Source organism: Zeugodacus cucurbitae, chromosome 6 (genome assembly GCF_028554725.1).
Source record: "Zeugodacus cucurbitae isolate PBARC_wt_2022May chromosome 6, idZeuCucr1.2, whole genome shotgun sequence".
Classification (NCBI taxonomy): domain Eukaryota; kingdom Metazoa; phylum Arthropoda; class Insecta; order Diptera; family Tephritidae; genus Zeugodacus; species Zeugodacus cucurbitae.
In genome coordinates, this window is record NC_071671.1 from 69,890,200 (window position 1) to 69,917,032 (window position 26,833).

At 34.5% G+C, this 26,833-nt stretch overlaps 6 protein-coding genes and 1 long non-coding RNA gene across 16 annotated transcripts; 4 read left to right on the plus strand and 3 right to left on the minus strand.

Moving 5' to 3' along the window:
• Positions 1-17: 17 nt before the first annotated feature.
• On the minus strand, positions 18-5,171 carry LOC105221204 (inhibitor of Bruton tyrosine kinase). The gene is made up of 11 exons (XM_011197976.3): positions 4,644-5,171; positions 4,506-4,574; positions 4,247-4,437; positions 3,946-4,160; positions 3,512-3,879; positions 3,329-3,456; positions 3,118-3,261; positions 2,438-3,045; positions 2,220-2,343; positions 1,453-2,155; positions 18-1,329 (listed from the first exon to the last, which is right to left on the minus strand). Exons 1-11 carry the CDS (start codon positions 4,830-4,832, stop codon positions 394-396), a joined length of 3,675 nt encoding a protein of 1,224 aa, XP_011196278.2. The 5' UTR covers positions 4,833-5,171; the 3' UTR covers positions 18-393.
• Positions 5,172-5,325: 154 nt separating this feature from the next.
• On the plus strand, positions 5,326-6,503 carry LOC128922814 (uncharacterized). Its single transcript, XR_008472005.1, has 2 exons — positions 5,326-5,825; positions 6,325-6,503. It is a non-coding gene; the product is annotated as an uncharacterized LOC128922814 (long non-coding RNA).
• LOC105221205 (epidermal growth factor receptor substrate 15-like 1) lies at positions 6,203-16,352 on the minus strand. 9 transcript variants are annotated; one of them, XM_029046260.2, is made up of 14 exons: positions 16,192-16,352; positions 15,544-15,673; positions 15,155-15,391; positions 14,181-14,962; positions 13,820-13,991; positions 13,608-13,757; positions 13,456-13,545; positions 13,078-13,140; positions 12,523-12,720; positions 12,001-12,462; positions 11,736-11,927; positions 11,474-11,572; positions 7,557-7,791; positions 6,203-7,442 (listed from the first exon to the last, which is right to left on the minus strand). In XM_029046260.2, the coding sequence occupies exons 2-14, from the start codon at positions 15,607-15,609 to the stop codon at positions 6,313-6,315; spliced, it is 3,876 nt and encodes a 1,291-aa protein (XP_028902093.2). In that variant the 5' UTR covers positions 15,610-15,673; positions 16,192-16,352; the 3' UTR covers positions 6,203-6,312. The 9 variants fall into 9 exon arrangements, with proteins under 9 accessions (XP_028902093.2, XP_011196284.2, XP_011196282.2 ...); XM_011197982.3 differs by having other exon boundaries at positions 7,557-8,073; positions 16,192-16,351; XM_011197980.3 differs by having other exon boundaries at positions 7,557-8,073; positions 15,544-15,695; positions 16,192-16,311.
• Positions 16,353-16,598: 246 nt separating this feature from the next.
• Positions 16,599-22,047, plus strand: LOC105221207 (histone-lysine N-methyltransferase eggless). The gene is made up of 14 exons (XM_011197988.3): positions 16,599-18,073; positions 18,131-18,266; positions 18,360-18,661; positions 18,723-18,981; positions 19,038-19,161; positions 19,223-19,604; positions 19,673-19,933; positions 19,990-20,496; positions 20,564-20,706; positions 20,778-20,955; positions 21,018-21,134; positions 21,201-21,394; positions 21,468-21,552; positions 21,614-22,047. Exons 1-14 carry the CDS (start codon positions 16,715-16,717, stop codon positions 21,818-21,820), a joined length of 4,254 nt encoding a protein of 1,417 aa, XP_011196290.2. The 5' UTR covers positions 16,599-16,714; the 3' UTR covers positions 21,821-22,047.
• LOC105221206 (E3 SUMO-protein ligase NSE2) lies at positions 21,799-22,812 on the minus strand. Its single transcript, XM_011197987.3, has 3 exons — positions 22,599-22,812; positions 22,122-22,539; positions 21,799-22,059 (listed from the first exon to the last, which is right to left on the minus strand). The coding sequence occupies exons 1-3, from the start codon at positions 22,684-22,686 to the stop codon at positions 21,933-21,935; spliced, it is 633 nt and encodes a 210-aa protein (XP_011196289.2). The 5' UTR covers positions 22,687-22,812; the 3' UTR covers positions 21,799-21,932.
• Positions 22,813-23,091: 279 nt separating this feature from the next.
• Positions 23,092-24,539, plus strand: LOC105221208 (mediator of RNA polymerase II transcription subunit 29). The gene has a single exon (XM_011197990.3). The coding sequence runs from the start codon at positions 23,227-23,229 to the stop codon at positions 23,857-23,859; it is 633 nt and encodes a 210-aa protein (XP_011196292.1). The 5' UTR covers positions 23,092-23,226; the 3' UTR covers positions 23,860-24,539.
• On the plus strand, positions 24,399-26,157 carry LOC105221210 (glutathione S-transferase 1). Of its 2 annotated transcripts, none has more exons than XM_011197991.3 (3): positions 24,399-24,539; positions 25,257-25,361; positions 25,436-26,157. In XM_011197991.3, the coding sequence occupies exons 2-3, from the start codon at positions 25,267-25,269 to the stop codon at positions 26,013-26,015; spliced, it is 675 nt and encodes a 224-aa protein (XP_011196293.2). In that variant the 5' UTR covers positions 24,399-24,539; positions 25,257-25,266; the 3' UTR covers positions 26,016-26,157. The 2 variants fall into 2 exon arrangements, with proteins under 2 accessions (XP_011196293.2, XP_011196294.2); XM_011197992.3 differs by lacking the exon at positions 24,399-24,539 and adding an exon at positions 24,993-25,119.
• The last annotated feature ends 676 nt before the right edge of the window (positions 26,158-26,833 follow it).

Genomic DNA, 26,833 nt, shown 5'->3' on the forward strand with positions numbered 1-26,833 from the left:
TTAACAACTAAGGGGGTTTTGGTTTCAAAATGTACTTTATTGTAAAGTTAAGTAGCCTTAAATGCCTCATAACGGTACTTTGTTGTGTGTTTAAGAATTTGTTGTAAACTGAAAAGTATATTTAACCTAAAAATGTTTGATTGAAATATTTATTAACTATGTAGTCCTTACATATGTAAATATAAAACGCTGTTTGTCTATAATATAATTGATTAAAATAAAATAAACCTAAAGCTAGGAATAATAGCTTTAATGGTAAAGCTAATAAAAAAACAAAAATAACTATTATATCTAATTATTATGCAAATATAAATGTGCCGGTCTGTACACTGGCTTTTCATTTGCAGTTACCTTTAATCTCACTTTTCCAAACTTCTACGATCCGTTATCGGCTTAATGACGTTGCCAGACGGCAAAATTCATGGTTGTTGGCAGTGACTTTCGTTCGATTGTAATTTGCTCATCCGTTACATTATCAACATTGTAGAATTCACGTAACTCAGCTATTGCCTGTTCTTCTATTTGCGTCAGCGCGAGCGATTTGTTACGCAAGCGCTCGTAGTTATCGCGTTGCTTCCGTTCATCGGCTAAAATGCGTGAAAAACTATTGTCCGGGCTACTGCTACTCACAGTGCTTGCGCCGCCTCGCATCATATTCGCAAACGAACTTGGGTCGGCAATACTGCCTGTGGGCGGGGAAACGGAGTAGGCGCTTGGAGAAGCCTGTGTGACAACACCCCAAGCATTCGGCGGCAAAGCCGGCACGTTAACCGGTTTGCTGTTCGGTGTTGCCGATGCTCGCCATGAAGTAGTCGATTCCGAAGAGAGTCGCTTGCGTTGTTTCTGGGAGAGCTTTTCACGCGAGGGTGGTGTTGTGAAGTCAGCTAAATTCAAGCTGTATCCCTTGTTGGGAGTGACTGCAGTGTGCTCCTCAGCTAAAGACTTTTCAGGCGTTTTTAAAATGTTGTTAGTTGCCACTGAAGCTGTACTCTCTCCATTCGTCTTAGTTAGAGAAACGTATTCAACTTTTGGTGTATCGTCTGCTTTCAACAACTCATTGACTTTGGGCGCAAGATCGACTGGTTGACGTTTCTTTTGTTCTTTTTTATCAGCCACCTTCATCCAAGTTCGTGCCTCGGCTTGGAGTTTTTCCGCAGCCTCTGAAGCTTCTTTTGTCGCCTTTGATTCCTGGGCTACTTTCAGATTTTTTTCATTCACATTTATTGTTTCTAGCATGGAAGATATTGCTTCAAGCTCATATTGACGTTTGGCATTCATGTTATATTTGCCGTCTTTAGACTTTTGCTTGGTCGATTTATTCATAGCATCCTAGGAAAAATAATTAATAAAATAGAGTTAGTAGATATTATTTGTACTTTGGTGTGTTATACAAAAATAATTTGTAGCTTAATATCTTAAGAAACTCCACAGGTTTGATAAAACATTACTCACTTCGTCTTCATCCATACGGTAATTCAGATCGATTCGGAAATCATCCACAAAACTTAATAACAATTCATCATCCACCGCATCTGAATCAGGTGTTATCATACGATAGTCAAATACATCCTTAAATGTTTTTCTATAATGTTCATTTATATACTTCAGCGCTTCGGGTTCGCACACATCCAAACTTTTGTAGTTCAATACTCGTGCTAAATTCTGGCAAATGAACTCCAAGCATCCCAACTTCAATATTTCACAATTATACACGCAAGCAAAATCCAAGAATTCTCCACATTTCCGTATAGTTATCTTGTCCAATATCAACATTTCGCACACCTTACGCAAACTTTCTATAAAGAATTGATCACAGTACACAATCATATTAAATAAGAATGTTTCGGAGAAGTTCTGCTTGCGAAAGTGCTCCACATCAGAGCTGTATAAGAACTCCACAATAGGGCGCATATACTCCGGTGGTATTGTGCTCAAATTGATTGTGCTCTGTTCAGCCCAGGTGTGTGTGAACATCATGTTGAAGTATTCAAGCCGAGCAACTAGTATGCATTTATGCGCGGGTATGACTACGTCGTCACCGCAAATAATGCGCACATCATAAAGTTCGGGAAATTCACTGTGGTAAAGGCGACTGAAACGGTATTTAGATTTATCCGCTAATTGTGGTAGATAGAACGGAGACTTCTGTATAAAACTGTAAAATAAATATTTAGACGTTAATTATAGCCACAATTAGAGATATATGATTAACAACGAACCTTTGCAGAAAATTTGCTAAATTTTGAATTTTGAATTTTTCAACGAATTGTAAAAACAGTTTGCAAATATCGACACGCTCTGTTGGACAATCTGGACCTAAGCTGTGTTGAATGTTATCTAAATCTACAGTAGAAAAGAAAAAATATATAAAATTATGTTAGGAAATGAAAAGATTCATTATAAAATAAAAGTAATATTCAAATTTGTTTGTTCTCACCATCTTCATTTGGAAATTGATTTGTGTATATATATTTTAACATCAATTCGAACATCTTGCCAGTCATTAATTTGAAATTCAGATAGATATGTTCATCTTCATAAGATTGGAGAATATCACGCAAACCAGGCGCTCGAGCGAACACAAAGAATTTGTGCGCGGCATACGTTTCACTGTCAACATGAAACACTACATCATGCACCGTATCGAATTCGTCCATTTCATTGTACAGTTTTTTGAAACTGTATTCTTCATGCGTTAAATTGGGTAATTTGAAATATTTCAAATGTGATTCCTGTAAAACAGCAAACGATGTGAAATCGTCATCACAGAATATATCGACGGCCCGATCAACACTTGCATAGCGTTGCAGCTCAATGCGTATCATGTGTTCTTTAGAGATTTCTGTTCGATTCTGATCACAACTACTCCATATATTAGCCGTTGATGAGGGATGCTTTTGAGTATCGCTTTTTGTCATATAAGTCGGTACTGGAACCTGTTGACATTTGCCTTTATAGACATCGCCTTGCGAAAGTATGAACACTTGATTGGCTTTGTAAAAGATTTTATCGATTTGTGAGATGCGTATATGCGAAAAATTACATCTAAAAGGAGTTTAGAATGCAGACGTTAGTGCGTTGTAATGAATGTACTGTAAAATAGAAATTTGTACAAACCTGTAAAATTGCTGAGTCATTTCATACCAAAGAAATATGACATTTGTTTGCGTAAGCATAAGCAATTTCAAAGCGGTAGCCGTACCTTTACCAGACTTTACGATGTCACCTCCAACAACAGAAATGCTTTTCAAAGCTTCAAAACTACAAATAAGTATTAAATACAGGTTGTTTCAATCAGATGCTCATATGAAATTAAAAATAGTCTTACTTCGGCGGTTTGATTGTACGCATTTTGCCATTGAAGTATAATAAAATATTTGTTTCCTTGGTGTAAACCACAGTCGCGGAGTTATTGCCTTCAACAAAATCAATATTCGTTTTCAATGGTAATTTCAACTGAAAATAATTTAAGTATTATTGCAAGCATTATTTTTAAATTATTTATATTTACTTGTTTTGGTAAGGGTACAGTTTTCACATCAACGTCTATACCCATTTGACCGTGGTTAGTGCCCCATATATAAATGCTTTGTTCTGAGTAGGCGATTGAGTGGAAATCTCTGGCAATTACACGCACCAGCCCAGAAACATTTAAGTCACGCAATGTTATTACTTCTCGAAAAACTGATAATTTGTCACCCGCGTCTCGCACTCCCAATTGTTTATCCTCGTTCAAGCCACAGGCAAATACTGCAGAATTATCTGTTAGCAAAAGCGAATGTTTTCGAGATGCGCTTATGCATATTATACGTTCTCCATAGCTTTTTTTGGGAATCTTCACCTTTTTAGGTGTAGCAAGGCTATGCTCAACACCATTTCCTATTTTGGTATAAGGCAATTTTTAATTAAAATATAATTTCCACAAATTTCAGCATATACATGCACCTAAACGGCCACCCTCTCCATGCCCCACCGCGTAAAGTATTCCTTTTTTATCCAAAAATAAACTGTGGTAAGCGCCGAGAGCAACATTTTCAATTGATATGTGTTCCTTGCGAAAGAAGTCAACCGACTGTGGCGTATTTGTCGGTTCCGAATTTCCCGTTCCCAAATTATAATTTTTATTTGTTCCCCAAACTAATATTTCGTTGCTGCTGGGTCTGCAATTAGAAAAAAAATATGATAATAATGGTCTAAGGCTTTGATGGCATAAGCAACTCCGATACAGGTATATGTTATTACTTACACAGACGCAAAAATAGGAAAATCACGCGCTCGACAAACATTCTGTAAAGCACAACGAGTGTCATCATCCAAAAGTTCTGGACTAGCGCCGTAACGCAAAAGAAGAACGGCACAATCAATACATCCATAATAGATTGCACGATGGAGAGCACTACTTCCAGATTCATAATCACGACTGTTTATGATGGCTCCCTTAATATTCAAAATATAGTTTCGTTACTATACATATGTATGTTTATAAACAAAAAAATCAAGCATACCTGATTAAGCAACCACTCGAGTATGGCATAACGATTAACAGATGCGGCCAAATGCACTGCGGATCGACCCTGGAAGTAAATAAAAAAATCATCGTAAAAACGTAAATAAAAAGTACATATTTCAAACGTTGACTTTACCAGATCATCTACTATATCAGTATAGTTAGCGCAGGTCTTTGCAATATATGCCCCAAGGTATTCGTCTTCAATTGAACGTTTGGTTAACGCTGCAGTAATTCGATTTGCATGCTCAACGTAACGACATTTACGAGTACAATCATATTCATAGTTTTTAGGTGTAAATGTGGATATTTTGGCTGTCGCCATGTCCAATTCCTTTTTATAGCGCTCCAATAAGTTAAATAAAACACGATCTTCCTCAACGCTCCTCAAAAACGTACTGTCTAATTTCGCCACGAGACAAGTTGTTAGTATCTTCGTCTTTTCGTGTATTTTTGCAATATTTTCTAGATAATTTCACAATTTGGCTAAAATTAAAATCTAAACTATATTTGCAAATTTCAGCTGGCTATCGGCGAAATAGTTCTCAACATTTTAGTGGTTGCGCTGGCAGCAGGGTGACTGCAATTACCAAAAATCACGAAATTTGACACAACAATTTAAACGTTGAAAACATTTGATTGTCTAAAATAGCAAACGTTTTTTTAGTCTTTTTTAAATAAATTTCAGAATATTTTATTCTAATAAATTGTGGCTCTTAAGATTTAAGAATAGAATGTTTAAAAATATTTGTGCCACCCTTTATTGCTTATCAAAATTCATTACGGTAACAAAATCAGCTGATGTAGTATAAAAACAACTTCAAACTAGTGGTGTGAACTTTTTTGTCTCTAGAACCGGTTTCTAGTTCAGGTTTTGTTTAAAAATTTGTGACAACATATTTTGAAATGACAGAAGAACAACAAAATTGTTGAACAATGACATGGACTATTTGAACTAAATCGTTAGTCGATTTCATGCCTGTTGTGGTTCCTACCAGTCCTATTTAAATCCTTTCCTTACTTTTGTTGTTCTCCAATTTTGCTTACTATCTCAGTCGTTTCGTTTTTCTCATTATATATTTTCCTCATAAGTTTTAAACATATTGTTTTAGTATGTTTATGTGTGTATAAGCATGCTTTGCATTTTATTATAAATATTAATGTAAATGATAAGTTTTTCGTATAGCTAATCAAAAATAATTTATAAGGTAAATAATACAAATTTAAGTTATGGAATTCTGATATAATTCTTTGTTGAAAATCAAAATATGCGTATTAAAGACTGTACTGTACGAAATGGATTACGTTAGGATTGTATGTGAGTTCCTTATTTTGAAAACAAACATTGACATATTCGTCGCCATCCAATAATCCAAATTCAAAATCCGAAATACAATTTTTAAACGCATGAATAATGATTTCCAGAGACAAATTTTACAAAACTAGTTATATAATATGATACTCAACACAAATACAATTCTATGCAAAAAAAAAGGTGTTTAACAGGTATTTTTAAAGTGTAAAATAATTATTTATGATGTAAATAAAATTATGAGTACAAAATCTGAGCAAAAGCGATCATAAGTGATATATAAATAAGATTTTTATCACCATTAAGTGAATCGTTTAACGGGCCACGCCCATATTCCTAATTATATATGTCTAATTTCCATTTAGTTATGGCGGACTATAGTATTACTATTTCTTTTACAATATATTTATAACAGCGGAATATATAAAGTTATAAATACATTGAAATTAATAATAATTATACAAAGTGGTATGTCGAGTTTTAATATCAATTCTTAATTTTCCAGCATACTGCGTTTAAGCGCCTCCTGCAAGTCCAAATCGAACGTATCGGCTTTGGAGTAGTCGGCAGCGAATTTCTCTGCAACTTTATCGCCATTTTCACCACCCGCACCACCTGCGCCACCCACAGCAAGAGCTACATCCGGATTTGAGACTTTGCTTAGAGTTGTGACATTTTGTACTTTCGTTAACGCCGTTGCTCCTAGTGCATCTGTAGCAAATGCCGAAAAATATTTTGTCTCCTCATTATGAGTTAAATTCTTTGAATTGTTTAAAGCAGTATCAAAATCGTTTGTGAAATTATGACTACTGCTGAACGCATCGAATTTCGCGAAGTTATCATCTTTAGTCTGAGCATTATTTGCCGGTGTTGTTGTCAACTTTGCATCAAAGCTAGCATTTGCGTTGCTGTCTTTTATCTTAAAGAAATCATCTTCGAATGTATTGTCATTAAAGTCGTCAAACACTTTCGATGATTTGGTAATTGCCGAATTTCCTTTAGGATCCACAACTGTTGACTCACTACTTTTTGAAGTGCCAAAGGCATCAAATGCATCCAAATTTGTCTTACTGTCACCAAAGGGATCGAAAATGGTTGTCTTGGACTTGCCAGTGATCGTATTTGTTTTCGTATCACGATTAGAATTGTTATCAAAATTATCATTAAATGCTTCGAAGAAGGAATCATTTTCCTTGGCTGTGGGCTCGTGAGAGCTGCTGCTTTTGAAAGCGTCCTCCAGATCACCCAACGAAGACAGCGGAACTGTTGGTTTTGATTTCGTAGCTCCAAATGCATCGAAATTGTCAAAGTCATCAAATAAACTACCGCCGTCACCACTAGCGACACCTGCTGTTGCATGTGGAATGGGTGTAACGCTATTCGATTTCTTACTTGAGCTACTAATACTACTCCGACCCCCACTACCAAAACCTATGCCCGTCAACCCGCCCGATGTTGAAGACTGTTGGGAAGGTACAGGACTAGGATTCAAATTGAACGCATCGAACTGATCAAGAAAGTCAGCACTCAATGGAGTTGCAGATTTATTGCCAACTGCAAAGGCTTGTGTATTGGTGCTGCTTACTGTAAAACCTGTGGATGAGGCCTTGCCCTTATCATCGTCTAAAACAAAAATGTTTTATATCGTAAAATCATTATCGTATAATTCATAATTGCATTGAATAAAATAAACAGAAAAGAAAAATAATTAATAACTAAAAATCAATAATATATCACCTGAAAAATCGTCCTTAAAAATCTTCTCGGGATCCGTATCTATATCTTCATCATCCGCGAATGGGTCTTTAATACTGAATGGATCCTCATAGCGATAGTCCTTGAAGGGATCATCTGAAAAATCTGTCGGCCCACTAATAATAGATGCTCGGCTTTGACGCACATTTTCTACGGGTGTATCAGCTCCTACCGTTTCGCTCGGTTTACTCACGAACAGAGACGTAACAGCGGACGTCTGTTGCAGCGGTGTGATGGAACGCGTTAAGTTATCAGTGATAGACGAGGACGTTGTAGATGAGTTGTTGGAATTGTTTGCAATTGCCGTTAATGTAGACACTGATGTTGGTGGTGATGAACTTGAAACCGATGCGAATGCAGTGGTGGAGACTGCTGTGACAGTCTTTGTAATTATGGGCATATCGAATGAGCTACTGCTGTTGCTATTTGTACTGTTATGTGACACGAGTGCAGATGTTAATTGTGAAGGGAATGTTATAGGCGGTGGAATGCTCGAGACCTGAAGCCATATTCAAATTCGAAAAACAAATTGATGTTCAATTGCCATTGGATGTGCATGTGGACGAGCGCGTGTGCATTTGAGTAGATGAAATGAAACAAAAGAAACAAAACCAATTCAAAACAAAGAAAAAATTAAATTAAATAAATGAAATTAAATAAAATTAGACATTTTATATAAATGTGTGTACACGTTATACATTACAAAATTAAAAGTTAGCAAATAATCCAAGGTGCAATCAAAATAAACTATAACATAAATACATACAAATTAAATTGAATAAGATGAACTAAAATGAAAATAAATAGTTTATTTAAAACTCCAAAACCATAACATACACAGGAAATTGTTTTTGTATTTACTTACTTTTGTACAGACCTACTTAGCCATTTCTATAACTATGCAGATTTTCAAATGACTACTAAAATATTCAATATGTGAAACAACGCTGTAACATACATCAAAATTCAACTGTATTGATCAAATTTATGATTTAATAAGAAGACCAAGGTGAATCAGAACTTTGCATTAATTACTTTTATTTCTCTCAATATTTGGTGAAATGAAATCATCAATTTTAGTTTTATGCCATTGTAATAGTCATAAGCTATTTCTTTTAATAATTCCATTTTCCTTTTTTTTTTGTTTGTTTTTTATATATTTATGTAGGCATTTTATTATTATTTTCTATGTTTTTAATATGCGGCTATAGTTCGTTTTGTAACATACAATACAATACAATAATAAGTAATGAACGTCTTCAACGCTTAGATAAATCCTTGCTTACACAATCAAGGTATTGTGCAGATGCAATGAAAAATACGGTGTGCTCCTCCATGTATGACCAATGGGATTTAAGGATATACATACATATAGACTTATTTGAATATTTAACATTTACGAATATGCGAAATGATTACTGGTCTTCGTTTTTGTTTTATATACGCATGAGTATTAATTTGTACAGTTTTATTGAAAACACGAGTATATACAAATACATTTTGATGAATATGCAGAGTTCATGCTGCGCTATGAACATCTACATTACTCTTGCAAAAATAAAAAAAAAACATTTCGAAATTTGAAAATCCTTCAAAGACATACGGATTTATACTTTATTTTTTATGTATATACCACTCGTAAAAGAATGCAAAGAAAAAGCTATTGAAAATTATGCAAAACAAACGCAAAAGTGGTGAGTAGTAAGGGTAACAAAGTCTGTAATGAAATAGTACCGTTTAACTATTGACACCCCTCATTGAGCGTAAATTTTCATATTTGAAATTGAGGGATACTTTTATGTATTAAGAAAATTAAATTGAATTTGTTAAATAGAAATACAAAACACAGGGGGATTGGGCCATCAGCTCTATTCAATTTACAAAATTTGCGTATGATTTCGGTAATATGTTTCGAAATTCGAGTTGACAGTCCTATGTCGGTTATACATTTAATCTCGGAATAATGTTTTATGTGTAAACTGATCTCAAAAGACTCAACTGTGACCCAAAGAATATATTAAAATAACATAATGGTGATAATAATTAGCCTTAAAAGTGTGTAGACGAGAGTGTTGGCTCTTATGTTATGTACTATGTACAAGATTTTGTTAAAACATAGCTCTAACATAATATCTCGCTTTCATCTCTCATACCATTATCATGCATGAAAATTTCAAATACAAAAAATTCGCCGAAATTTTGCTTAAAAAGCATAGTTAATACAATTTCGATTGCACATATACTATTAATAATTGAAATATGTTCCATTTCACACTGTATGCTACATATTTTAAAATCTAAATGATATCGGTATAATACTTTGTTTTTAACAGTATTTGTGTATGCTTTCAATGATATAGTGTGAGAGAGGACCTAAAATTTTTTATAGTTATTGTTTCGTTTCAACATTGTAGCATAATAATTTTCACAATACTAGTATTTAACGATTAAAGTTAAGTAGTTTAAAAATCATACTAATTGGTTAGCTGTTAATTTTCAATTAATTAATGAACAATAACGTGATAAATCCTCATTTAACCATGTAATGAAGCATCTTGCCAAAATACAACACAGTTTAATATAAGTAAATATTAGAGTAGTTACTGTTAATGTTATGGTGTTATGCAATGTAATGCTGTTAAGGCAAATAAATGTAACAATTTAAACAAATTTAAACTTTTTGAAGACTCATATGCTCGTTTATTGATTTGCATATAAGCCTGGAATGTTTGATTTTCGTGTTTTTGACAAATCCTTTTCTCTTCAGTACATGGTTAAGGAAAGCGATTCTATCGCATTTGGATAAACACATACTCAATTCTTTATTAACTAGTCGGCATAAGATTGCTAAAAAATATGTAGAGGCCCTTACAACACGTAAACGAAGCATTGAAGCTTTCTCTTTTACCCATTGGATAGCAGTAGTATATTTGGTTAGGTACGTGAACGAGTGTAATATGTTAAGTATTAGTGGGAATATGATAATATTGAATACTATTTTCATTATTCATTTCATAATACAATTTACCTATAGTTGCTTTGGAATTGTTCGATTTTATGCTTTTTTATCATAATTTATATTTAAATTAACTAAGAATATTAACGACTCTTTATCTTATGTTTCTCATTCATTTCCTTCATTTTCTAAGTATAATAGATATATGGATTAATGGGTATGCATTCGTATGTTATGGTTTATCTTTTGTCTTCTTTGTTTTGATAAGAAAAAACACTTATAGTTAAATAACTTTTACTTAATATTTATATAAACGTGATTGATAATATGATGTTCACTGCAAATAGAGTTTCAGAAAATGGAAGCGCACTGTTAGTTTTATCGGTAAGTTGAACACAATGGTGGAAGAATTTACTACAAAAATGAATTAGGAACGCTGGCTTGAAAACAACTTTGCATTGTTTAAATTAACACAACAACTAAGACATTTGCAAGCGAACAATCAAATTAAAAACGATGAAAACAACTTTTTAAGGGGTATATATTCTATCACTGGTGCAGAAGTGTGTAATTAACGACTGCCTCATCACAATTAAATAAAGATAATAAATAGTTTTGCCGTGTGAATTTCGTAATGAGTTGTTCATGCTATAAATCAAAATAAATTGGTAAATTACCTTTTTGTTTCTTTAACTTAAAATTGTACTTCAAATTTTATTGGTTAGCAAATGGTGTTATAAACAAAAAACAAAACTTAACAACAAAATCAGCTACTTAAAATAAACCAAAATTGAATTTTGATAACTATAAAACATGGTGTTATTTATGTTAGGTCTAAGGACAAAAAATGATTTCGGGATTATGTCTAAGGAATATGTTAGTGCCAGTGTGTGGCATGCATGCATTACCAACGATCCCAACGTACTGTAAAATTGTTACCAACCTTATTGTCGAAATCTGCAAAGTCAGCAAAACCACCACCTCCGCTAGATGTATTAGAACCGAATGCGTCCGCAGCTGGTTGAGCAGGTCGTGCCGGTCCCTGCAATATTACATACACATTTATTAATAAGAAAGAGTTCAGTGCAGAAAATTTAAAATCTATTTCAAAAATTATTATTCTATCAAATGAAGACGACGAAGATAACGCTCTAGATTTATTACTAACATAACTTTTATCATTCACAATTTTTCGTCTAACTAACCTGCATTGGGCGAGGTGGTGCTGGACGCGGTGGTGGCACCTTCGATTTCTTTGGTGGCAATGCTGGACTTGGCGACTCAGGCCTCGGTGGTGGTCCAGATTTTTGGGCATTTGGGCTCAACACTTGACCTTGGCCGGTAGGCGCATGTAACGCAGCAAATGGATCACTACCGAAGTCATCTTTACCCGGTTGCTATAATGTTAATAGTTAAATTATAAATATTAAATAACAACAAATTCTACGTTTATTCGAATATTATACTCACCTCAGGCGTTATTGCATTACTAGGTTTATTTGCGCCGAAAGCATCGCCGCCGAACGGATCCTTCGTGGGCTGACCGAAGCCGCTATTGCTCCCGAATCCATCGAATCCGCTATCTCCGAATCCACTTGTAGCCGTAAAGCTGTCATCAAATCCACTGCGACCAATTGTTGCACTGCCGCTATTAGCTGTGAACGGGTCATTGCCAAAGCCATTACTGGCGAATCCGTTTGTAGCTTTCGTTGTTGATTCTACAGTGCTATTTTCGCCAAATGGATCGTCCCCTTTCGGTTCCTCAATTTTCTTTTCGAGTGTTTGGCGCGCCTCATTGAAATCGGGTTCGATTTTCAATTGATACTCGGATACTAACTCAGCGTCTTGATTTGAGATGGCCGCACGACACATCAACAATGCATCAGTCATTTGACGTTGAGTTTCCATCAATTGTGTTACCATCGAGCGTACCTGCGGTGTGTGAAAAATTAATTTATTTTTGAAAATAACAGTATAATTAGTTGGTCATACCGAACTAATTTGTAATTGTGTATTTTGTAAATGTTGTGTTAACTTCTGCAGTTCGCGGTTATTCTGATCGTATTCCTTTTGTAACGCTGACTCCTCGTCCTTTAATTTTTGCAACTCAGATCGTTTTGCATTTAGTTCACCTTCTTGTTCGTTTATAGTTTCCTCTTGTTTTTGACATTGATCACGTATTTTGGTCACCTATAATGAAGTAATGAAGCCTTACATTTTTGGTTTAGGCATAAAAAACTTAAGCAAACTACAAATATACTTTTTCCATACAGTCGTGCCGTAAACAAATACATTTAATTTACTCCAATGTACAAATACATGTTAGATAATGTGGAATGCGTACAAACACTAGTGTCTGTTATAATATTGGGCAATATTTTTTGTGCTAAACAAACATACAATCAAAGTCATAAAAGCAAATTAAATCAATAAAACGGTGACAAGAACAACAGATCATTTAAAGTGTGAGCAACGTGGTAAACAATACCAAATGAACGAAACAATAACAAAAAACAAATCATAGGGAAAATCATAAATCAAACAAACCTGAAATCTTAACTGAGCTATATCTAAAGTCATGTTTTGTAGTACCGTCTGGTAGTCAATGCTCTAATGAGTATGTTTTTGTTAATTTTCAACCAATTTCGAGCAATGATGCGAATGTTTTGGTAGTAAAAGTGGTTGGAGGGTGCAAAGAAATGAGGAGCATAATGCAAGGCACACACGTACGGCGAAGAAAAATAAGATAAATGTGTGCAGCAATTTTTATGTTTTTTTCACATATGAAAGAAATAAAAATTAATAAATTCCAATTTAAATAAAATGTATGTAATTATTAAACTATATGTAATCTTTTTTGAGCAAGCGAGCTTAAAACTTTCAATATAGTAAATGATACATTAAAACTATGCATTCAGCAGTTACCTGTGCTTTCAAGTCATCCAAACGTTTCTGTGCTTCACCACGTTGATTTTCCAACTGTTTTAGAGTTGCTGACAATGTATCTAATTCGCTCTGCAAACAAAAGTATTCTTCAATAGTATTTTTAGTTTTAAATGCATGCACGTATTACTAACCTGTAGGCTACGAACTTCTCCTGATTTAATGCGAATATCTGCTTCTTTCTGTGCGATTTCTGTTTCCAAAGCACGTCGCTCCTTTGCGAGCTCCTCGATTTCCTTAGAAATCATCTCTAGCTCAGGATTAGAATAAGTCGGTTTAGGTTCCTGTTCATGAATTATATACGATAGAAGTAATTAATAAGAAAAAATGTTTGAATTCGGTTTACTTGTGGTTGCAAATCTACACCAGATACGATGCTGCGCATAGACGGTGGTACCATGTTGGCTGTCAGTACTTGAGGTGGCTCGATGCCCTTCTGTTTACGTTCCACCATCCACATAGCCAAAGCGAATTGCTCAAGAGTTAATTTTCCTGACTGGTTTGTGTCACAAAGAGCCCTGTGAAAACACAATAATTGCATGATAAAACATTTGACCTGCTAACTATATATTAATGTTAAATAAGATCGTTTTCACGAGTATTAAATCGAACATTTAAACCGAACCCTTAAAACTTTTTTAAACAAAATGTTAATAATTGCTCAGCTTCTTTAGTTTTACTTAATTCGATTTTCTTTTCATACTCACCAAATGTGTGCTAAACAGTTTTGAGGTACTCCCGATTGTATGAACACATTCTTCACTTCAAGCCCCGATACAAGCCCATCTTTATCTCGATCTGAATCTCTAAATGTTATTTCGAAACGTTTCAGCTCAGCTGGACTAACAACCCAATCAGCACTAGCTGTTACGGAGGGTGGCGCGCCGATGGGTATAAGCGGATCGGTTGATATAAGTGGTTGTGACTGCACACCACTTGCACCGACAGGTGGAACACGTGTCATTGTTGGTATCGCGACAGGCAGCGGTGGTATAGCTGGAGGAGGTGCTATATCTTTGGGAAAGTTAGCCACAAAACCACCATCCCCAAATCCTTCACCACTTGGGGCACGAGGCATCGTTGCAGAATTGCTTGACACAATTGGCGGAGCCGGCTTTGGAGGTGGTCCACCTCCGGAATTTGGCTTGCGCAATTCTGGTGGTAGCACATCCGGCACAGTTCGTTTTTCCAATGTTTGATAAACTAGATGCATAGCAACGATAAATTCATGCTTATCTAGGTTACCGTCTTTGTCCTGATCGGCTAAATCCCAAATTTTTCCTAAAGTATCCATAGGCAGTTTCGAGTCCATAAGCACACCCTTGACTTTGTTACCCGCCAACATTCCGTTCATGGGTTTTAAGGTCTCGAAAAGTTGCTCATATTTCAAACGATCTATAACACTAATAGACCAATCGCCACTTACAATCCCTCCGCTCGCCACTGGAACTGGCTGTATGCGAGGTGGTAAAATTTTTGGGATATCACCCTATAAGAAGAAATAGATGACAATTTAAATATTTTTTGTTAATTTTTCAAAATATATTTGGTAAAATTATAATTAGAAATAAATTAAATTCAAAGTATTTAGTGCTATGATAAACATGCATTTAGTTGTGTAATCCATTAAATAATAATAAATTGTCCTTTTTTGTATAGTATTTAGAAATGTTTTACTTACAACTTTTGGTGGATTCGCTGTTTCTGTATATATATTACTCATATTTATCACTTGACCTGCCTGAGCCAGTGACACGAGTTTTAATGCAACAAAGAAACCAGGTTTATCCAGAAACCCCTTTCCATTAGGATCGGACAAATCCCAAACACGGCTAAGCACAACATCACTAAGTCCAGATTTTTTTAAAAATTTCGCAGCCGTCATCGCTTCTATAGCACCAGAACCCTTTGGGTCAATCTACACATTTACGAAGATTGAAAACAACAATACAAACACAAATTAAACCATTAACACGACAAAAGTATAAGTAAAAATCAATAGGCGTATCCGCTGCACACAGCGGTTGTACGCAACAGAACAAATTATTCCATGTCAACCCTCCTCCGTACCTGTTTGTAATATGCTTCATAAATGGCACCGTGTTTGCCACACAATTTCGCAAAGTCTAAATTCATTATTTAAATCCAGTGTACTCTTTCGCAATCCAACACAACTTCAACGGCAAATTAATCAGGACGACTATGAAGATACGATGATACTTCTGTTCATTCAAGAAGAAAACTTTTCCAAAATTCTCTTATCACAAAATCGATAAACAGAAAAATTCTGACAGTTGTAAATCGATTTTGTCCTAACACACATAACGCACTTATATACCTATATACTTCTATAGAGTTGCTGAAATGGTCCAATTTGAATTGGAATGCGAACAAATTCTAATTGGAATCTAAATGTATAAAATATAATTCGAATTACAATGAAATTAAAATAATATCTGCATTCAAGTCGCTAATATTGCCAATTTAAGCACAATTGTCAATAAAAATTAAGGAAAGTTTATTCATCAAATATATCGAGCTATTTATTTTCAGAAAATTGTTACACATTAATCACAAATTATAATCAGCATTGCAACTCTGACATACACCTCTATTCTACCCTCCGCTATTTTTTGTAATATGTATCAAGTTTTTAAGTTATTTCTATTCTTTTGACCTGTAATTATTCAGTTCATTCAAAGAATTATAAATTCTCACTTCAACTGAACCTCGCATTTAACTTCACTGATGATAGTATTCACTTTTTATTTCAAATTTGACTATTACACTTGGATCATTACTTCACGACAGCATTTTCCAATACATTTTCATAGAGATGAGAGCTGTTGGTCGAGAGTTGGAGTATTCGTTGGAGAATTTTCTGTGACGTTATCGAAATTATTGAGATGAGATTCCTAAATAACTTCAGTACATCTCATCGTTCTTTTATATATTTTTATACTAGTATTATATTTATATAAAAACCTTATATAAAGTATATTTCATATGTAATAAAGGCACTAAAATCAATTTAATTCTGGACTCTTGCAAAACTGCTTTCCATTTTTGACGGTGTATATAACACTTTAGCTACCTTTACTACGGAGTTATGTGGCAACGCTTTGATAACATTTGTTTACACCGCTTTTATTTTTCCCTGAACTTGGTTTTGCTAATAATACAATTTAAAAATATTTCAAAAGTGAAATACTCAAATTAAAAACACAAAAAGACGCTAAAAATGTCTGAATATAGAGAACCAGAACTTGGAAAATCTGGAATAAATGATGCCCTATTAGAAGATGTGACTGAAAATAAAATAGCCATTGAAAAAAATGTTGAAAATCTACATGTGGAAATGGACGAAATCATTCATAAAAATGAGTGTAATTCAATTGAAAATATAAACGATCTTAGTAAAGGAGTAAGTGATAAAGCTATAGAATATAATACACAAGACCAAAACATACAAAAATTGGAAATAGAAGGATCAAGCGAACATGCTGCTACTTGTTCTGAGAAGGGTGGAGATATGGATGTAACAGAAATAACGGAAGAAACAGATGGAGCATCAAAAAATAATGAAATTGTTCGTGTGGAAAAAGAAAATAGGCTAGCTGATCATTTAATTGGCATTTCACCTTCTATGGAAACAAACGATAAACAGTTAGATTCAGAAAAAGTATTAGAAGCTTCATTAAGTGAATCGCTTAAAGTAAAGTGTGATGATCGAATGGAACCTATGGAAGTAGACACTCATAGTTTACCAATATCTGGTAGTCCCAATGCTGTGCTTGAAGATAACGAGGATAGTCAAGAATCACCACTTGTAATTGACGAAAAACCTCCTTCGCCAAATGAAACAAACGTAGAAGTCCCTTTAACTTCTTACGAAGTTAATAACTCCGAACATGAAAAGAGAGTCGAAAATGAATTTAAAGAGGGAGACGTTCAGCCAGCAGCCGCAATTGGATCTAATGAGGCAACTATAGAAAAGAGCAGCAGCAACTCAAACCAAAATGAAAATTTGTCAATTGATCACAACCAGTGTGCACCTGGAAATATCATTGAAATAGATGATGACAATGAAGAAGCAAAAATTGATGACGATCCAGATGTGGAAATAACGGAAACAAGGAGTGCTTCTTATATTCCTGTAATCGAAATAGACGATGATGATGAAGATGAAAATCCGCAAGAAGAGGCACAGAAAGAAAAAGTAATTGATCAGAAATCCACTCCGCCTACCCTTAAAAAAGATGTTGATGCATTACCTCACGAAAATAGTGATAACAGGGTCCTTAAAGATAACGTTGAAGAGAGCACAAGTGTAGAGAACACATTAAATAAAGAATCAGTTGCAGAACCAGATTTATTAAAGGAAACTGAATTACCACCAGAGGCACGCCAATCAGCCGATATAGAACAGATTGAAGTATTTTACAATCAGGAGTGTATCAATCACGATTGTCCTAGAAACCACAAACAGTTTTTCATAGTACCCCAATTCGCTTTGAGCCACTTTAAAGTAAAGAAGAGACGAAGCCAAAAGCAATATGTGTGCGCAGAATGTTATGACTGTGCGCTTGACACATACGAGGTAAGTAAATTGTTTGTTTGTGGGAAAAATATTAAATTGCGTTAAAACATTTTCTAGGAGTACTGTGGTTTATTAAAAGCTAAACAGCCTTTACTTTTGAAAAATATTAATATTCAAGGCCCTGAGTTTGTGGAAATTACAGATAGCAGTGACGATGATGAAGAAACGTCTACAACGCAAGAAATTCAAACAGGTGTGTAAATAGTTAAATAAAAATATAATAAATTTAATTGCAATAAACAAATAACTCGCTGCATTTACTGCTGATTACTATCTTTTTGTTTAGCAAAAGGATCATTTTCCCAAGCGAATTTAGATCTAATAGAAGCCGAACTTGAAAGCTCCATTAAAAAAGTGCTTGAAAATTTGGAAATACAAAATCAGTTAACTTGGTCGAAGACAATTTTGGAGACACGTGCCCGTAGACTGGAAGAGGAGTCTAACCTAAATGATGAATTACTCCGGTCATTACAGAAAAAGGCCGATCAGATGTACAGCACACTTTACCAATGTCCGAAAATAAGATTGCGTCAATTCCAACCATTAGATTTGAATACTAACTTACCATATACGTTCCCTGAGGTCACAGTAAGTTGTAATTTATTCTATTTAGTTCTGACTAATTTTAATAATTATGCTTGTTTCTTAGGCTTGCCCGCCAATGGGGGAAGTATTACGTCTGCCTATCGAAATTAACCAGGTTTATTATGCGGTAAAGAATAAGGCAATAGCCAGTTGGGTGCCTTGTAAAGTGATTGAGCAAGTGGAATCAAATTCACTTTTGGGATCGCTTTCAAAGGTGCCGAATTATAAAGTTAAATTTTTAAAACTGCACTATCAGATGGTGAAAACTGTCTCGGCGAAGCATTTAGCCTACTACGATCCCCCCAAAGTCCGTCTTCCAATAGGTAAATATTACACAATATACTCGTAAACCCTTGCGAATGAACTTTTTGCTCTGAAGGATCTCGTGTAATTGCTTACTTCGATGCCACTTCCTTGTCGCGTGGCAAAGAAAAGATGATGATACAGAGTGCTTTTTATCCAGGAATTATTGCCGAACCTTTAAAGCCGAACAACAAATATCGGTATTTTCTGCAAATATTTATGTTTATTATTTATGGATTTAAAATTTATTTTTTTTTTCAGATATTTAATATTCTACGATGATGGTTACACCCAATATGTTTCGCACAAAGATGTTCGTTTGGTGTGTAATGTTTCTGAATATGTGTGGGAGGACGTACATCCGGCATCTCGAGAATTTATTCAAAAATATCTTACACAATACTCAATCAACCGGCCGATGGTGCAGACACAGAAAGGACAAAGCATGACCACAGAGTCAAATGGCAAGTGGATTTATGCACGAGTTGTAGACATTGATTGCAGCTTAATACAAATGCAATTTGAGGGACCAAAAAGTCATACGGAGTGGATCTATAGAGGATCACTACGTTTGGGACCAGTTTTTAAGGAGTACCAGAAAACTTTACAAAAGGATACGCTTCCTTTACCACGACTGGCCAGGGTAAATATATTACTGTGATTTAGCAACGCTTCGCAGACTGTTTAATGCTTAATGTGTTTTTGTATTAGCGCACTGAACCATTTATACGTTACACTGCTGATGAGGAGGCAACTACAGCGCAACAGGAGCAAGTAAAGGAGCGCGAACGTGAACATGAACGTGTGTCTAGCACCGAGCCACGTGCTGTTGCTAAAAAGAGTGTAAGCCGCTTATCAACAGAATCAACAACATCAAGTAATACGCCATCTCATACGTCGTCATTACCCACAGTGCGCCATTTGAACAACTCCACGATCTATCTTGAAGATGAAAACAAGCCGAAAGGAAAAGTAAGCTGCACTGTTGTATATGTGACACAATCATATTCTATGATTTCTGTTTTTAGGTTGTCTACTATACGGCTAAACGAGATTTGCCACCATTAACATATCGCCCACATAAATGTTCCTCATCGTGTTTATTCAAAATTCCGCATAATCTTAGCGCATACAGCCCATTGTCTAAGCCATTGCTCTCTGGTTGGGAGCGACCTATAATGCGTTTAAAGAACAAAAAAATAGTGTCCTACCGTGGACCGTGTGGTAAAATCATGCGTAACATGGAGGAGGTGCGTCGTTACCTCCGTGCAACAGATAACGCACTTAATGTTGATAATTTCGACTTCCACCATGAGACCAGCTGTTTGGCCGAATATGTAATCGAATCGGCTATTGTACAAAAGCGCGATATATCTTTGGGCCAAGAAAAAATGGCAATACCCTTAGTGAATTATTACGATAATACATTGCCGCCGGAGTGTAAATACGCCGCCCAACGTATACCGACGGATGGTGTCAATCTCAATCTTGATCCTGAATTTTTAGTTGGTTGTGATTGCGACGGAGACTGCTCGGTGGGTAGCTAAATTAAATTAGGCTGTAATTCATAAGAAATTAATCGTTAAACGATTCTCTTTGCAGGATAAAGAAAAATGTTCGTGTTGGCAACTCACTTATGCGGGCGCCAAGTATGGCAACCCAAATACGCCAGTGGCAGAAATCGGTTATCAATATAAGCGCTTATATGAGCACGTTCCAACAGGAATCTACGAATGTAACTCAAGGTCAGTACTCTCTTATTTCTTCACACATGAAGAGTCACAAAGTCATATTTATGTATTCTAATTCTATTTAGGTGTAAATGCAAAGCAAATTGCTTAAACCGTGTAGCACAACAATCTTTAGCAATGAAACTGCAGGTATTCAAAACATCAAACCGTGGTTGGGGCTTACGTTGCATAAACGATGTACCCAGAGGCAGCTTTGTGTGCATATATGCTGGTCACTTGCTAACGGAAGCAAAAGCAAATGAAGTAAGATAACCTGCTTAAACAACTAGAATATAGAAAAATTGTATCAATGTTAATTTCGACAGGGCGGTCTAGATGCTGGTGACGAATACTTCGCAGAATTAGATTATATAGAGGTAGCAGAACAAATAAAAGAAGGGTACGAATCGGATGTTGAACCGCCAGAGATCGAGGAAGAGGAGGTTTGTATATAAACATAATAATGTTTACTCATCAAACGTCACTATTTTATATTCATATATAATTAGGATACATATGCACCAGATCCAGAAGACGATGACGAGTTCACACCAAGTAAATCGTTTTTAACACGTGCTAAAAATAAGGCACAAAAACTCACACGTAGCAGTTCGACTCAAAACACGGACGAAGATTCACAGGAACGTCAAGTAATTAACTTTAATCCCAACGCGGACATGAATGAAGACTCCACACGAGAATCGTAAGATTTTAGCTTTAATATATTTTATTAGGCCAATTATATGCGATAATATTAATATATGCAATTACTTTAGATCTATACGAGCCCTATTTGGAAAGGATGAGGCCTGCTATGTTATGGACGCAAAAACCATAGGAAATCTGGGACGCTATTTTAATGTAACTACAATTTCATCAAACTTATTGCAAACACTTGATGTGACCTATGCTCTATTTACAGCACTCATGTTCTCCCAATCTTTTCGTACAAAACGTTTTTGTCGATACCCATGATTTGAGATTCCCTTGGGTAGCATTCTTCTCCTCCACTAATATTCGGGCTGGTACGGAACTAACTTGGAATTATAATTATGAAGTTGGCGTTGTGCCCGGAAAAGTATTATACTGTCAATGTGGTGCGCCAAATTGTCGTCTCCGTCTTCTTTAAGTATAGAAGTGTAATTTTTATTTTATTTATGTGGAAAAATACAACAAACACGAACGAATTTCTGAAGATGTTTTCTTATTCTATTTGGCAATAACAAGTGAATTAAAGTGAATCAGTCGTCGCTATCGTTGTTGTTTTCACCCTCAGCTATACGTTGTAGATGTAATTTTAGTCCATTGTCCGGTTTTAAATGCGACATGTTGATATACTGATTATTTCCACAGCCAGCAACAGGGCAGCTGAAATATAAAAATAAATTTGGTTCGTATATATCATATCGTAAACGGATTATATTTTATACCGAAGTCTTGGTTTAATTTGTATTGCGTCTTGTATACTCTTCATCTCATATATATGTCCACAGATTGTATTTTTCACAGGATCTACCATTCGTTTTTTTGTTATGGGATCGTATATGTTCACTTGCATGTCCATTTCTACTAAAGCGCCGTCTTTAGTTTTGTTTGATGGTATAGTATCACTACTGGCACTTCTGGATGCTTCCTCCAAACGATTAGCAAATTTTTTATATTCTCGAGTTTTTTTAGCTTGAAATTTTTTCTCAGCTCGATTTACTGCCCCCCGAAAAGCCGACTCAAAAGCTGCGACGCTGCGTTCTTCCATGGCCACTTTCAAAGCGTCTTCGTTACGAATTGCGACTTCTCTAATTTGGCATATTTCCTCCATCAACTGCAAATATTTGCTTGTATCCTTTTCCTCTATAAAGTACTACATTATTATATACAATTTACATTTTTTCGACAACTAAACAGATTACCATTATCCCCATAAGATGCAGCCAATTCATAAGTTTCTAAGAGGCATTGCTGAGCCTTTTCTAGTTCAGACTGAAGAAAGTCACCCATTTAAGTTTAGTACTTTCAAATTTATTAATTATAATATAATTGTACCAAATTATTAAATATATTTCAACCACACACAAATTCAAATCGCGCTACAAAACCAAAACAATCAATCGAGGACATACTAACATGTCTGCACAGCCAATTATATTAAAAGGTAAGCAATAAACAGCGAAACATTTTGGAACTTCTGTATTGCATGATGTGTTTGAAGAAATTGACATGAACACAATTGTTTAATTGAAAAATGAGAATGAATACAAAATTCCCAGCAAAAAATATATAATTTAACTATAAAATTCGTTCATTTAACTTTGAACTCCTTTTTATACGCAGTATGTACAACGGAGGGTACAAAATCGATAACCGATAAGAAATCGGTTACATTTTTATTACACTACTCCATTTATTCTTCCATCCTTAGTATAACAAATTCACAAAACAGATGATAATCAATTGTATACAATTAATAAAGTTTGTGGACAAGTCGTAACAAAAAAATATAATATTTTATTTGAAGGGAGACAATTTGGAAAGTAAACTATGAATCCCAACATGAATATGCACAACATGCAGCAGATGAACATTTCACAAGTCGGTGGGCCAAATCAAATGATGCAGCCTGGGGTTTCGCCAGTTTCCATGATGCAAGCTTCTCCCCAGCAACAGATGCAGGGTCAAATGCAAGCGCAAGTATCGAATGCTGCACAACAACAGCAACAGCAGCAGCAGCAACAACAACAGCAAGCTGAAAAAATGGATAATATCCTAAAGGTCAAGAGTTTACTCTCACCTTTACGCGAGTCGCTTTTTCTTACTTTACGTACTGGAGCCTTTTCATTGCAAGAACACAATTTAGCAGATAATCTTAAACGCGACACAGCATCACATGCTGGGCGATTTGAAAAACATCTCGAAGACTTTTATGCTTATTGCGATCAAATCGAGTTACATTTAAAAACAGCTATTCAATGTATGCAACAGTTATCATCTGCACAACACTATTTGCCGAGTGCAGTGACGCCAGCTCGTATGGAACCATACATGCAAGACAATTCCGGTGGCCCTATGACATACTCTACTTATCTCAACATTGTGCGCGTACATGTGCAATCAGCTAAAGATATCCACGATACTTTAATTAGTGCGGCACAAAACATATCTCAGGCCGATTGATGAATACTCTAAACAAAATATAGTATTGTGCAAGTAAACAAATGACATTGTAAGCTCTGAAAAATTGCATTAGAGTCCATGAAAGAGCCTAACGGAAAGTGTTTGTATGTCCGAAACCCTATACACGTAATTATTAAGTAAAATAAGAATATTATATAAGACGAATATTATTTTTCATTCTGTTCAAAAATTTTGCATACTTTTTTTTGTTGTACAACATAACTATACAAATAAACAAATTAAAATTTCATATAACAAAAAAATGTGTATTTTATATTTATAAGTTCAGTGATAACAATTGGGAGTAGGTAATAAATACTATTGCAATTATTATATATTTCTATACATGACACTTTAATAATATAAATCTAATATTAATGGTACAAAGCTTTTATTATTATTATTGTTTTTTTGTTTTCGATGACATAACGTTAACGTTCTACGCCGGTTGAGTTTCTATCAGCACCTTATTCGCATATATGCATCTGTATGTTATTTGAATGAATGTATATCAGTAATAATATTTTGATCACTCTCAGCGATATTACTTTATATGTCTGGGTTTAGCCGTAACAGAAAAACAGACAACTGAGTTTATGGAAGTTCAGTCTCTTCAGTGCGCTCATTTAGTGAAGATCATCGCAAAACGTAGTTAGCTCAGTGATTTGTTCAAGCAGAGAGTAAGTACTTAAACTATTAATTAATCAAAATTTTCCACAGTTTTTTGTTTTTCTTTCACTCTTTGAATTCGGTTGATTATTGTAGAACAAAGTGAAATGAATAGGTGACTAAAATGAACTTAGAAAACAAAAGGAAATGTGCATTGCTATAATTTGATGGGAGATTAGTTATGCATTTGATTGCTCCAACTTGTTATATACAATATTTTTATCTGTAGTTCATGTGAATGTTTGAATGTTTAGGAAGAACAATATGTCAGCCAAAGTAAATGCTTTGTGCGAAATTATAGTATTTATTCCATTGTAAAATGAATACACTCGTGCACACCTACCTCACTGTTTATCATAGGTGTAATATGACTACATATACATATGTATATATGTATTTATATGATTGTATTCTAATATGTTTACATTCGTGGTTACATATAAAAAGTTTGCATGCACGAGAGCTTTCAAATGTTCAATTTGTTTTAAATTGACTGTTTCACATTGTTTTAAATGTAGTTAAATAATGAGTTAGTGTGCGGTTGATCTTATATAAGTACACCTTAATAACGGTCATCCGTTACAAATTTAAGTAAGTCGTCAAATTCGTAAATTTACTTATTTTTTATTACTAAATATGTATCTATTATTCGTAAATAGCGTAATATTGATGTATTCATATCATTAGTATTGTTATTTAATTTAATACAATTATTTATTTTTTTTTAGAAAATTAACGATGGCAAAACCAGTTTTGTACTATGCTACACTTAGCCCGCCATCGCGTGCTGTTTTATTGACAGCAAATTTACTGGGCCTTGATTTGGAGTTACGGTAAGCATTAAGAGGAATAAATTTAATAAAATATGTTCGTTTATTAATTAAAACAATAACTTTTGTTTCAATAGCCCAGTAAACCTACTAAAAGGCGAACATCTAACGGACGATTTCATTAAAATGAACCCACAACATACCATTCCCACTCTGATTGACGAAGAAAACGTGGTATATGATTCGCATGCCATTTGTGGTTACTTGGTGGATAAGTATGGAGAAGATGACAAATTGTATCCAAAGGATCTGGTAAAACGTGCACAAGTGAATGCACGCCTTCACTTCGATTCTGGACATTTATTTGCACGTTTGCGTTTTCTCTACGAACCGATTTTATATTACGGTTCAACCGATTGCTCTATGGATAAAATCGCCTATATTCAAAAAACATACGAAATCATGGAGGAAATGTTAAAAGAACACCCCTATGTATGTGGCGAGGATTTGACAATTGCCGACCTTTGTTGTGTTGCAACAATAACTTCCGTTGACGATGTCGCCCCAATTGATGAGTTCAAATTTCCAAAATTGTTGGCTTGGTTGAAACGTTTGTCAGAACTACCAAATTACCAGAAAACCAATCAAGACGGTGCTGATGAATTGAAGAAAATATTTAAAGAAATTTTAGCTAACAATCGTACAAAACAAAAGTAGTTAATATTTTTGCTATTATATCACTTTAATTATTATTCATTAGATGTTTCAAAACTCAAAAGCGTTTCTTAACCTAACAAAAGATTAGATTTAAAATAACGAATTACTATTTGTACAATAAATTGTAAAATGTTAATGCTGATGACCGTTGTTTATTATTCACCTCAGTGTCGTTGCTTACCAAATACATACAACTTATTTGAGGAATGTATTATGCTGCTGAAAGAACATACAACGATTTGACAAATATATTTTAATGCACTGAACAATGAATTATTTTTTATTCAAAGGGGTAATTAATATTGAGAAAAATAATATGAAACTTTTTCCTCTTCCGGTTGGACTTTTGATTCGTCAAATGCTCTTTATTTGAACGAAATAATAGAAATTAAATTAATTAAAAAATATAAATACAGGGTGATGTCTTATAAATATATATGATTTTACTCAAAAATTAAAAAGTTACCTTTTAATTAGTACATTGTGATTGATTTTTTGCCATATTTTGATATATAAAATAAATTCATATATATGTGAGTACGATTGTTTGTGTAATGGAAAACAAATATTATATATTTATATATATATATATATATTCATATATGTAACGTGCTGTCCTACAAATCAGCAAAATATAATTGTAATAAACGTTCGCGATAATTTGTATTCGTTTGCGAGAGAATGCGATATTTTTATGTATGCAAAGTTGCCTTTCAAAAGTTCGCAAATAACAATATGTTATGTAAAGAAAAGAAATAGTTTAATATTATTTATTTACTTTAAACAAATACTTAGAATTGCGTAAACTACTACACTGA

Excerpts from the sequence above, each read along its gene's own strand:
- LOC105221205 (XM_011197982.3), bottom strand. The coding sequence starts at position 15,609 with ATGAATTTAGACTTTGCGAAATTGTGTGGCAAACACGGTGCCATTTAT. Across the intron at positions 13,758-13,819 it reads GTGTAGATTTGCAACCACAA|GAACCTAAACCGACTTATTC; the intron begins GTAAACCGAATT and ends ATTCATGAACAG. Across the intron at positions 13,546-13,607 it reads GAGAAGTTCGTAGCCTACAG|AGCGAATTAGATACATTGTC; the intron begins GTTAGTAATACG and ends TTTTGTTTGCAG.
- LOC105221210 (XM_011197991.3), top strand. The coding sequence starts at position 25,267 with ATGGCAAAACCAGTTTTGTACTATGCTACACTTAGCCCGCCATCGCGT. Across the intron at positions 25,362-25,435 it reads GGCCTTGATTTGGAGTTACG|CCCAGTAAACCTACTAAAAG; the intron begins GTAAGCATTAAG and ends TTGTTTCAATAG.
- LOC105221206 (XM_011197987.3), bottom strand. The coding sequence starts at position 22,686 with ATGGGTGACTTTCTTCAGTCTGAACTAGAAAAGGCTCAGCAATGCCTC. Across the intron at positions 22,540-22,598 it reads TGCATCTTATGGGGATAATG|AGGAAAAGGATACAAGCAAA; the intron begins GTAATCTGTTTA and ends AGTACTTTATAG. Across the intron at positions 22,060-22,121 it reads CAAATTAAACCAAGACTTCG|CTGCCCTGTTGCTGGCTGTG; the intron begins GTATAAAATATA and ends TTTATATTTCAG.
- LOC105221208 (XM_011197990.3), top strand. The coding sequence starts at position 23,227 with ATGAATCCCAACATGAATATGCACAACATGCAGCAGATGAACATTTCA.
- LOC105221204 (XM_011197976.3), bottom strand. The coding sequence starts at position 4,832 with ATGGCGACAGCCAAAATATCCACATTTACACCTAAAAACTATGAATAT. Across the intron at positions 4,438-4,505 it reads TCGAGTGGTTGCTTAATCAG|GGAGCCATCATAAACAGTCG; the intron begins GTATGCTTGATT and ends TTGAATATTAAG. Across the intron at positions 2,344-2,437 it reads TCAATTTCCAAATGAAGATG|ATTTAGATAACATTCAACAC; the intron begins GTGAGAACAAAC and ends TTTCTACTGTAG.
- LOC105221207 (XM_011197988.3), top strand. The coding sequence starts at position 16,715 with ATGTCTGAATATAGAGAACCAGAACTTGGAAAATCTGGAATAAATGAT. Across the intron at positions 20,707-20,777 it reads ATCTACGAATGTAACTCAAG|GTGTAAATGCAAAGCAAATT; the intron begins GTCAGTACTCTC and ends AATTCTATTTAG. Across the intron at positions 20,956-21,017 it reads CGGAAGCAAAAGCAAATGAA|GGCGGTCTAGATGCTGGTGA; the intron begins GTAAGATAACCT and ends TAATTTCGACAG.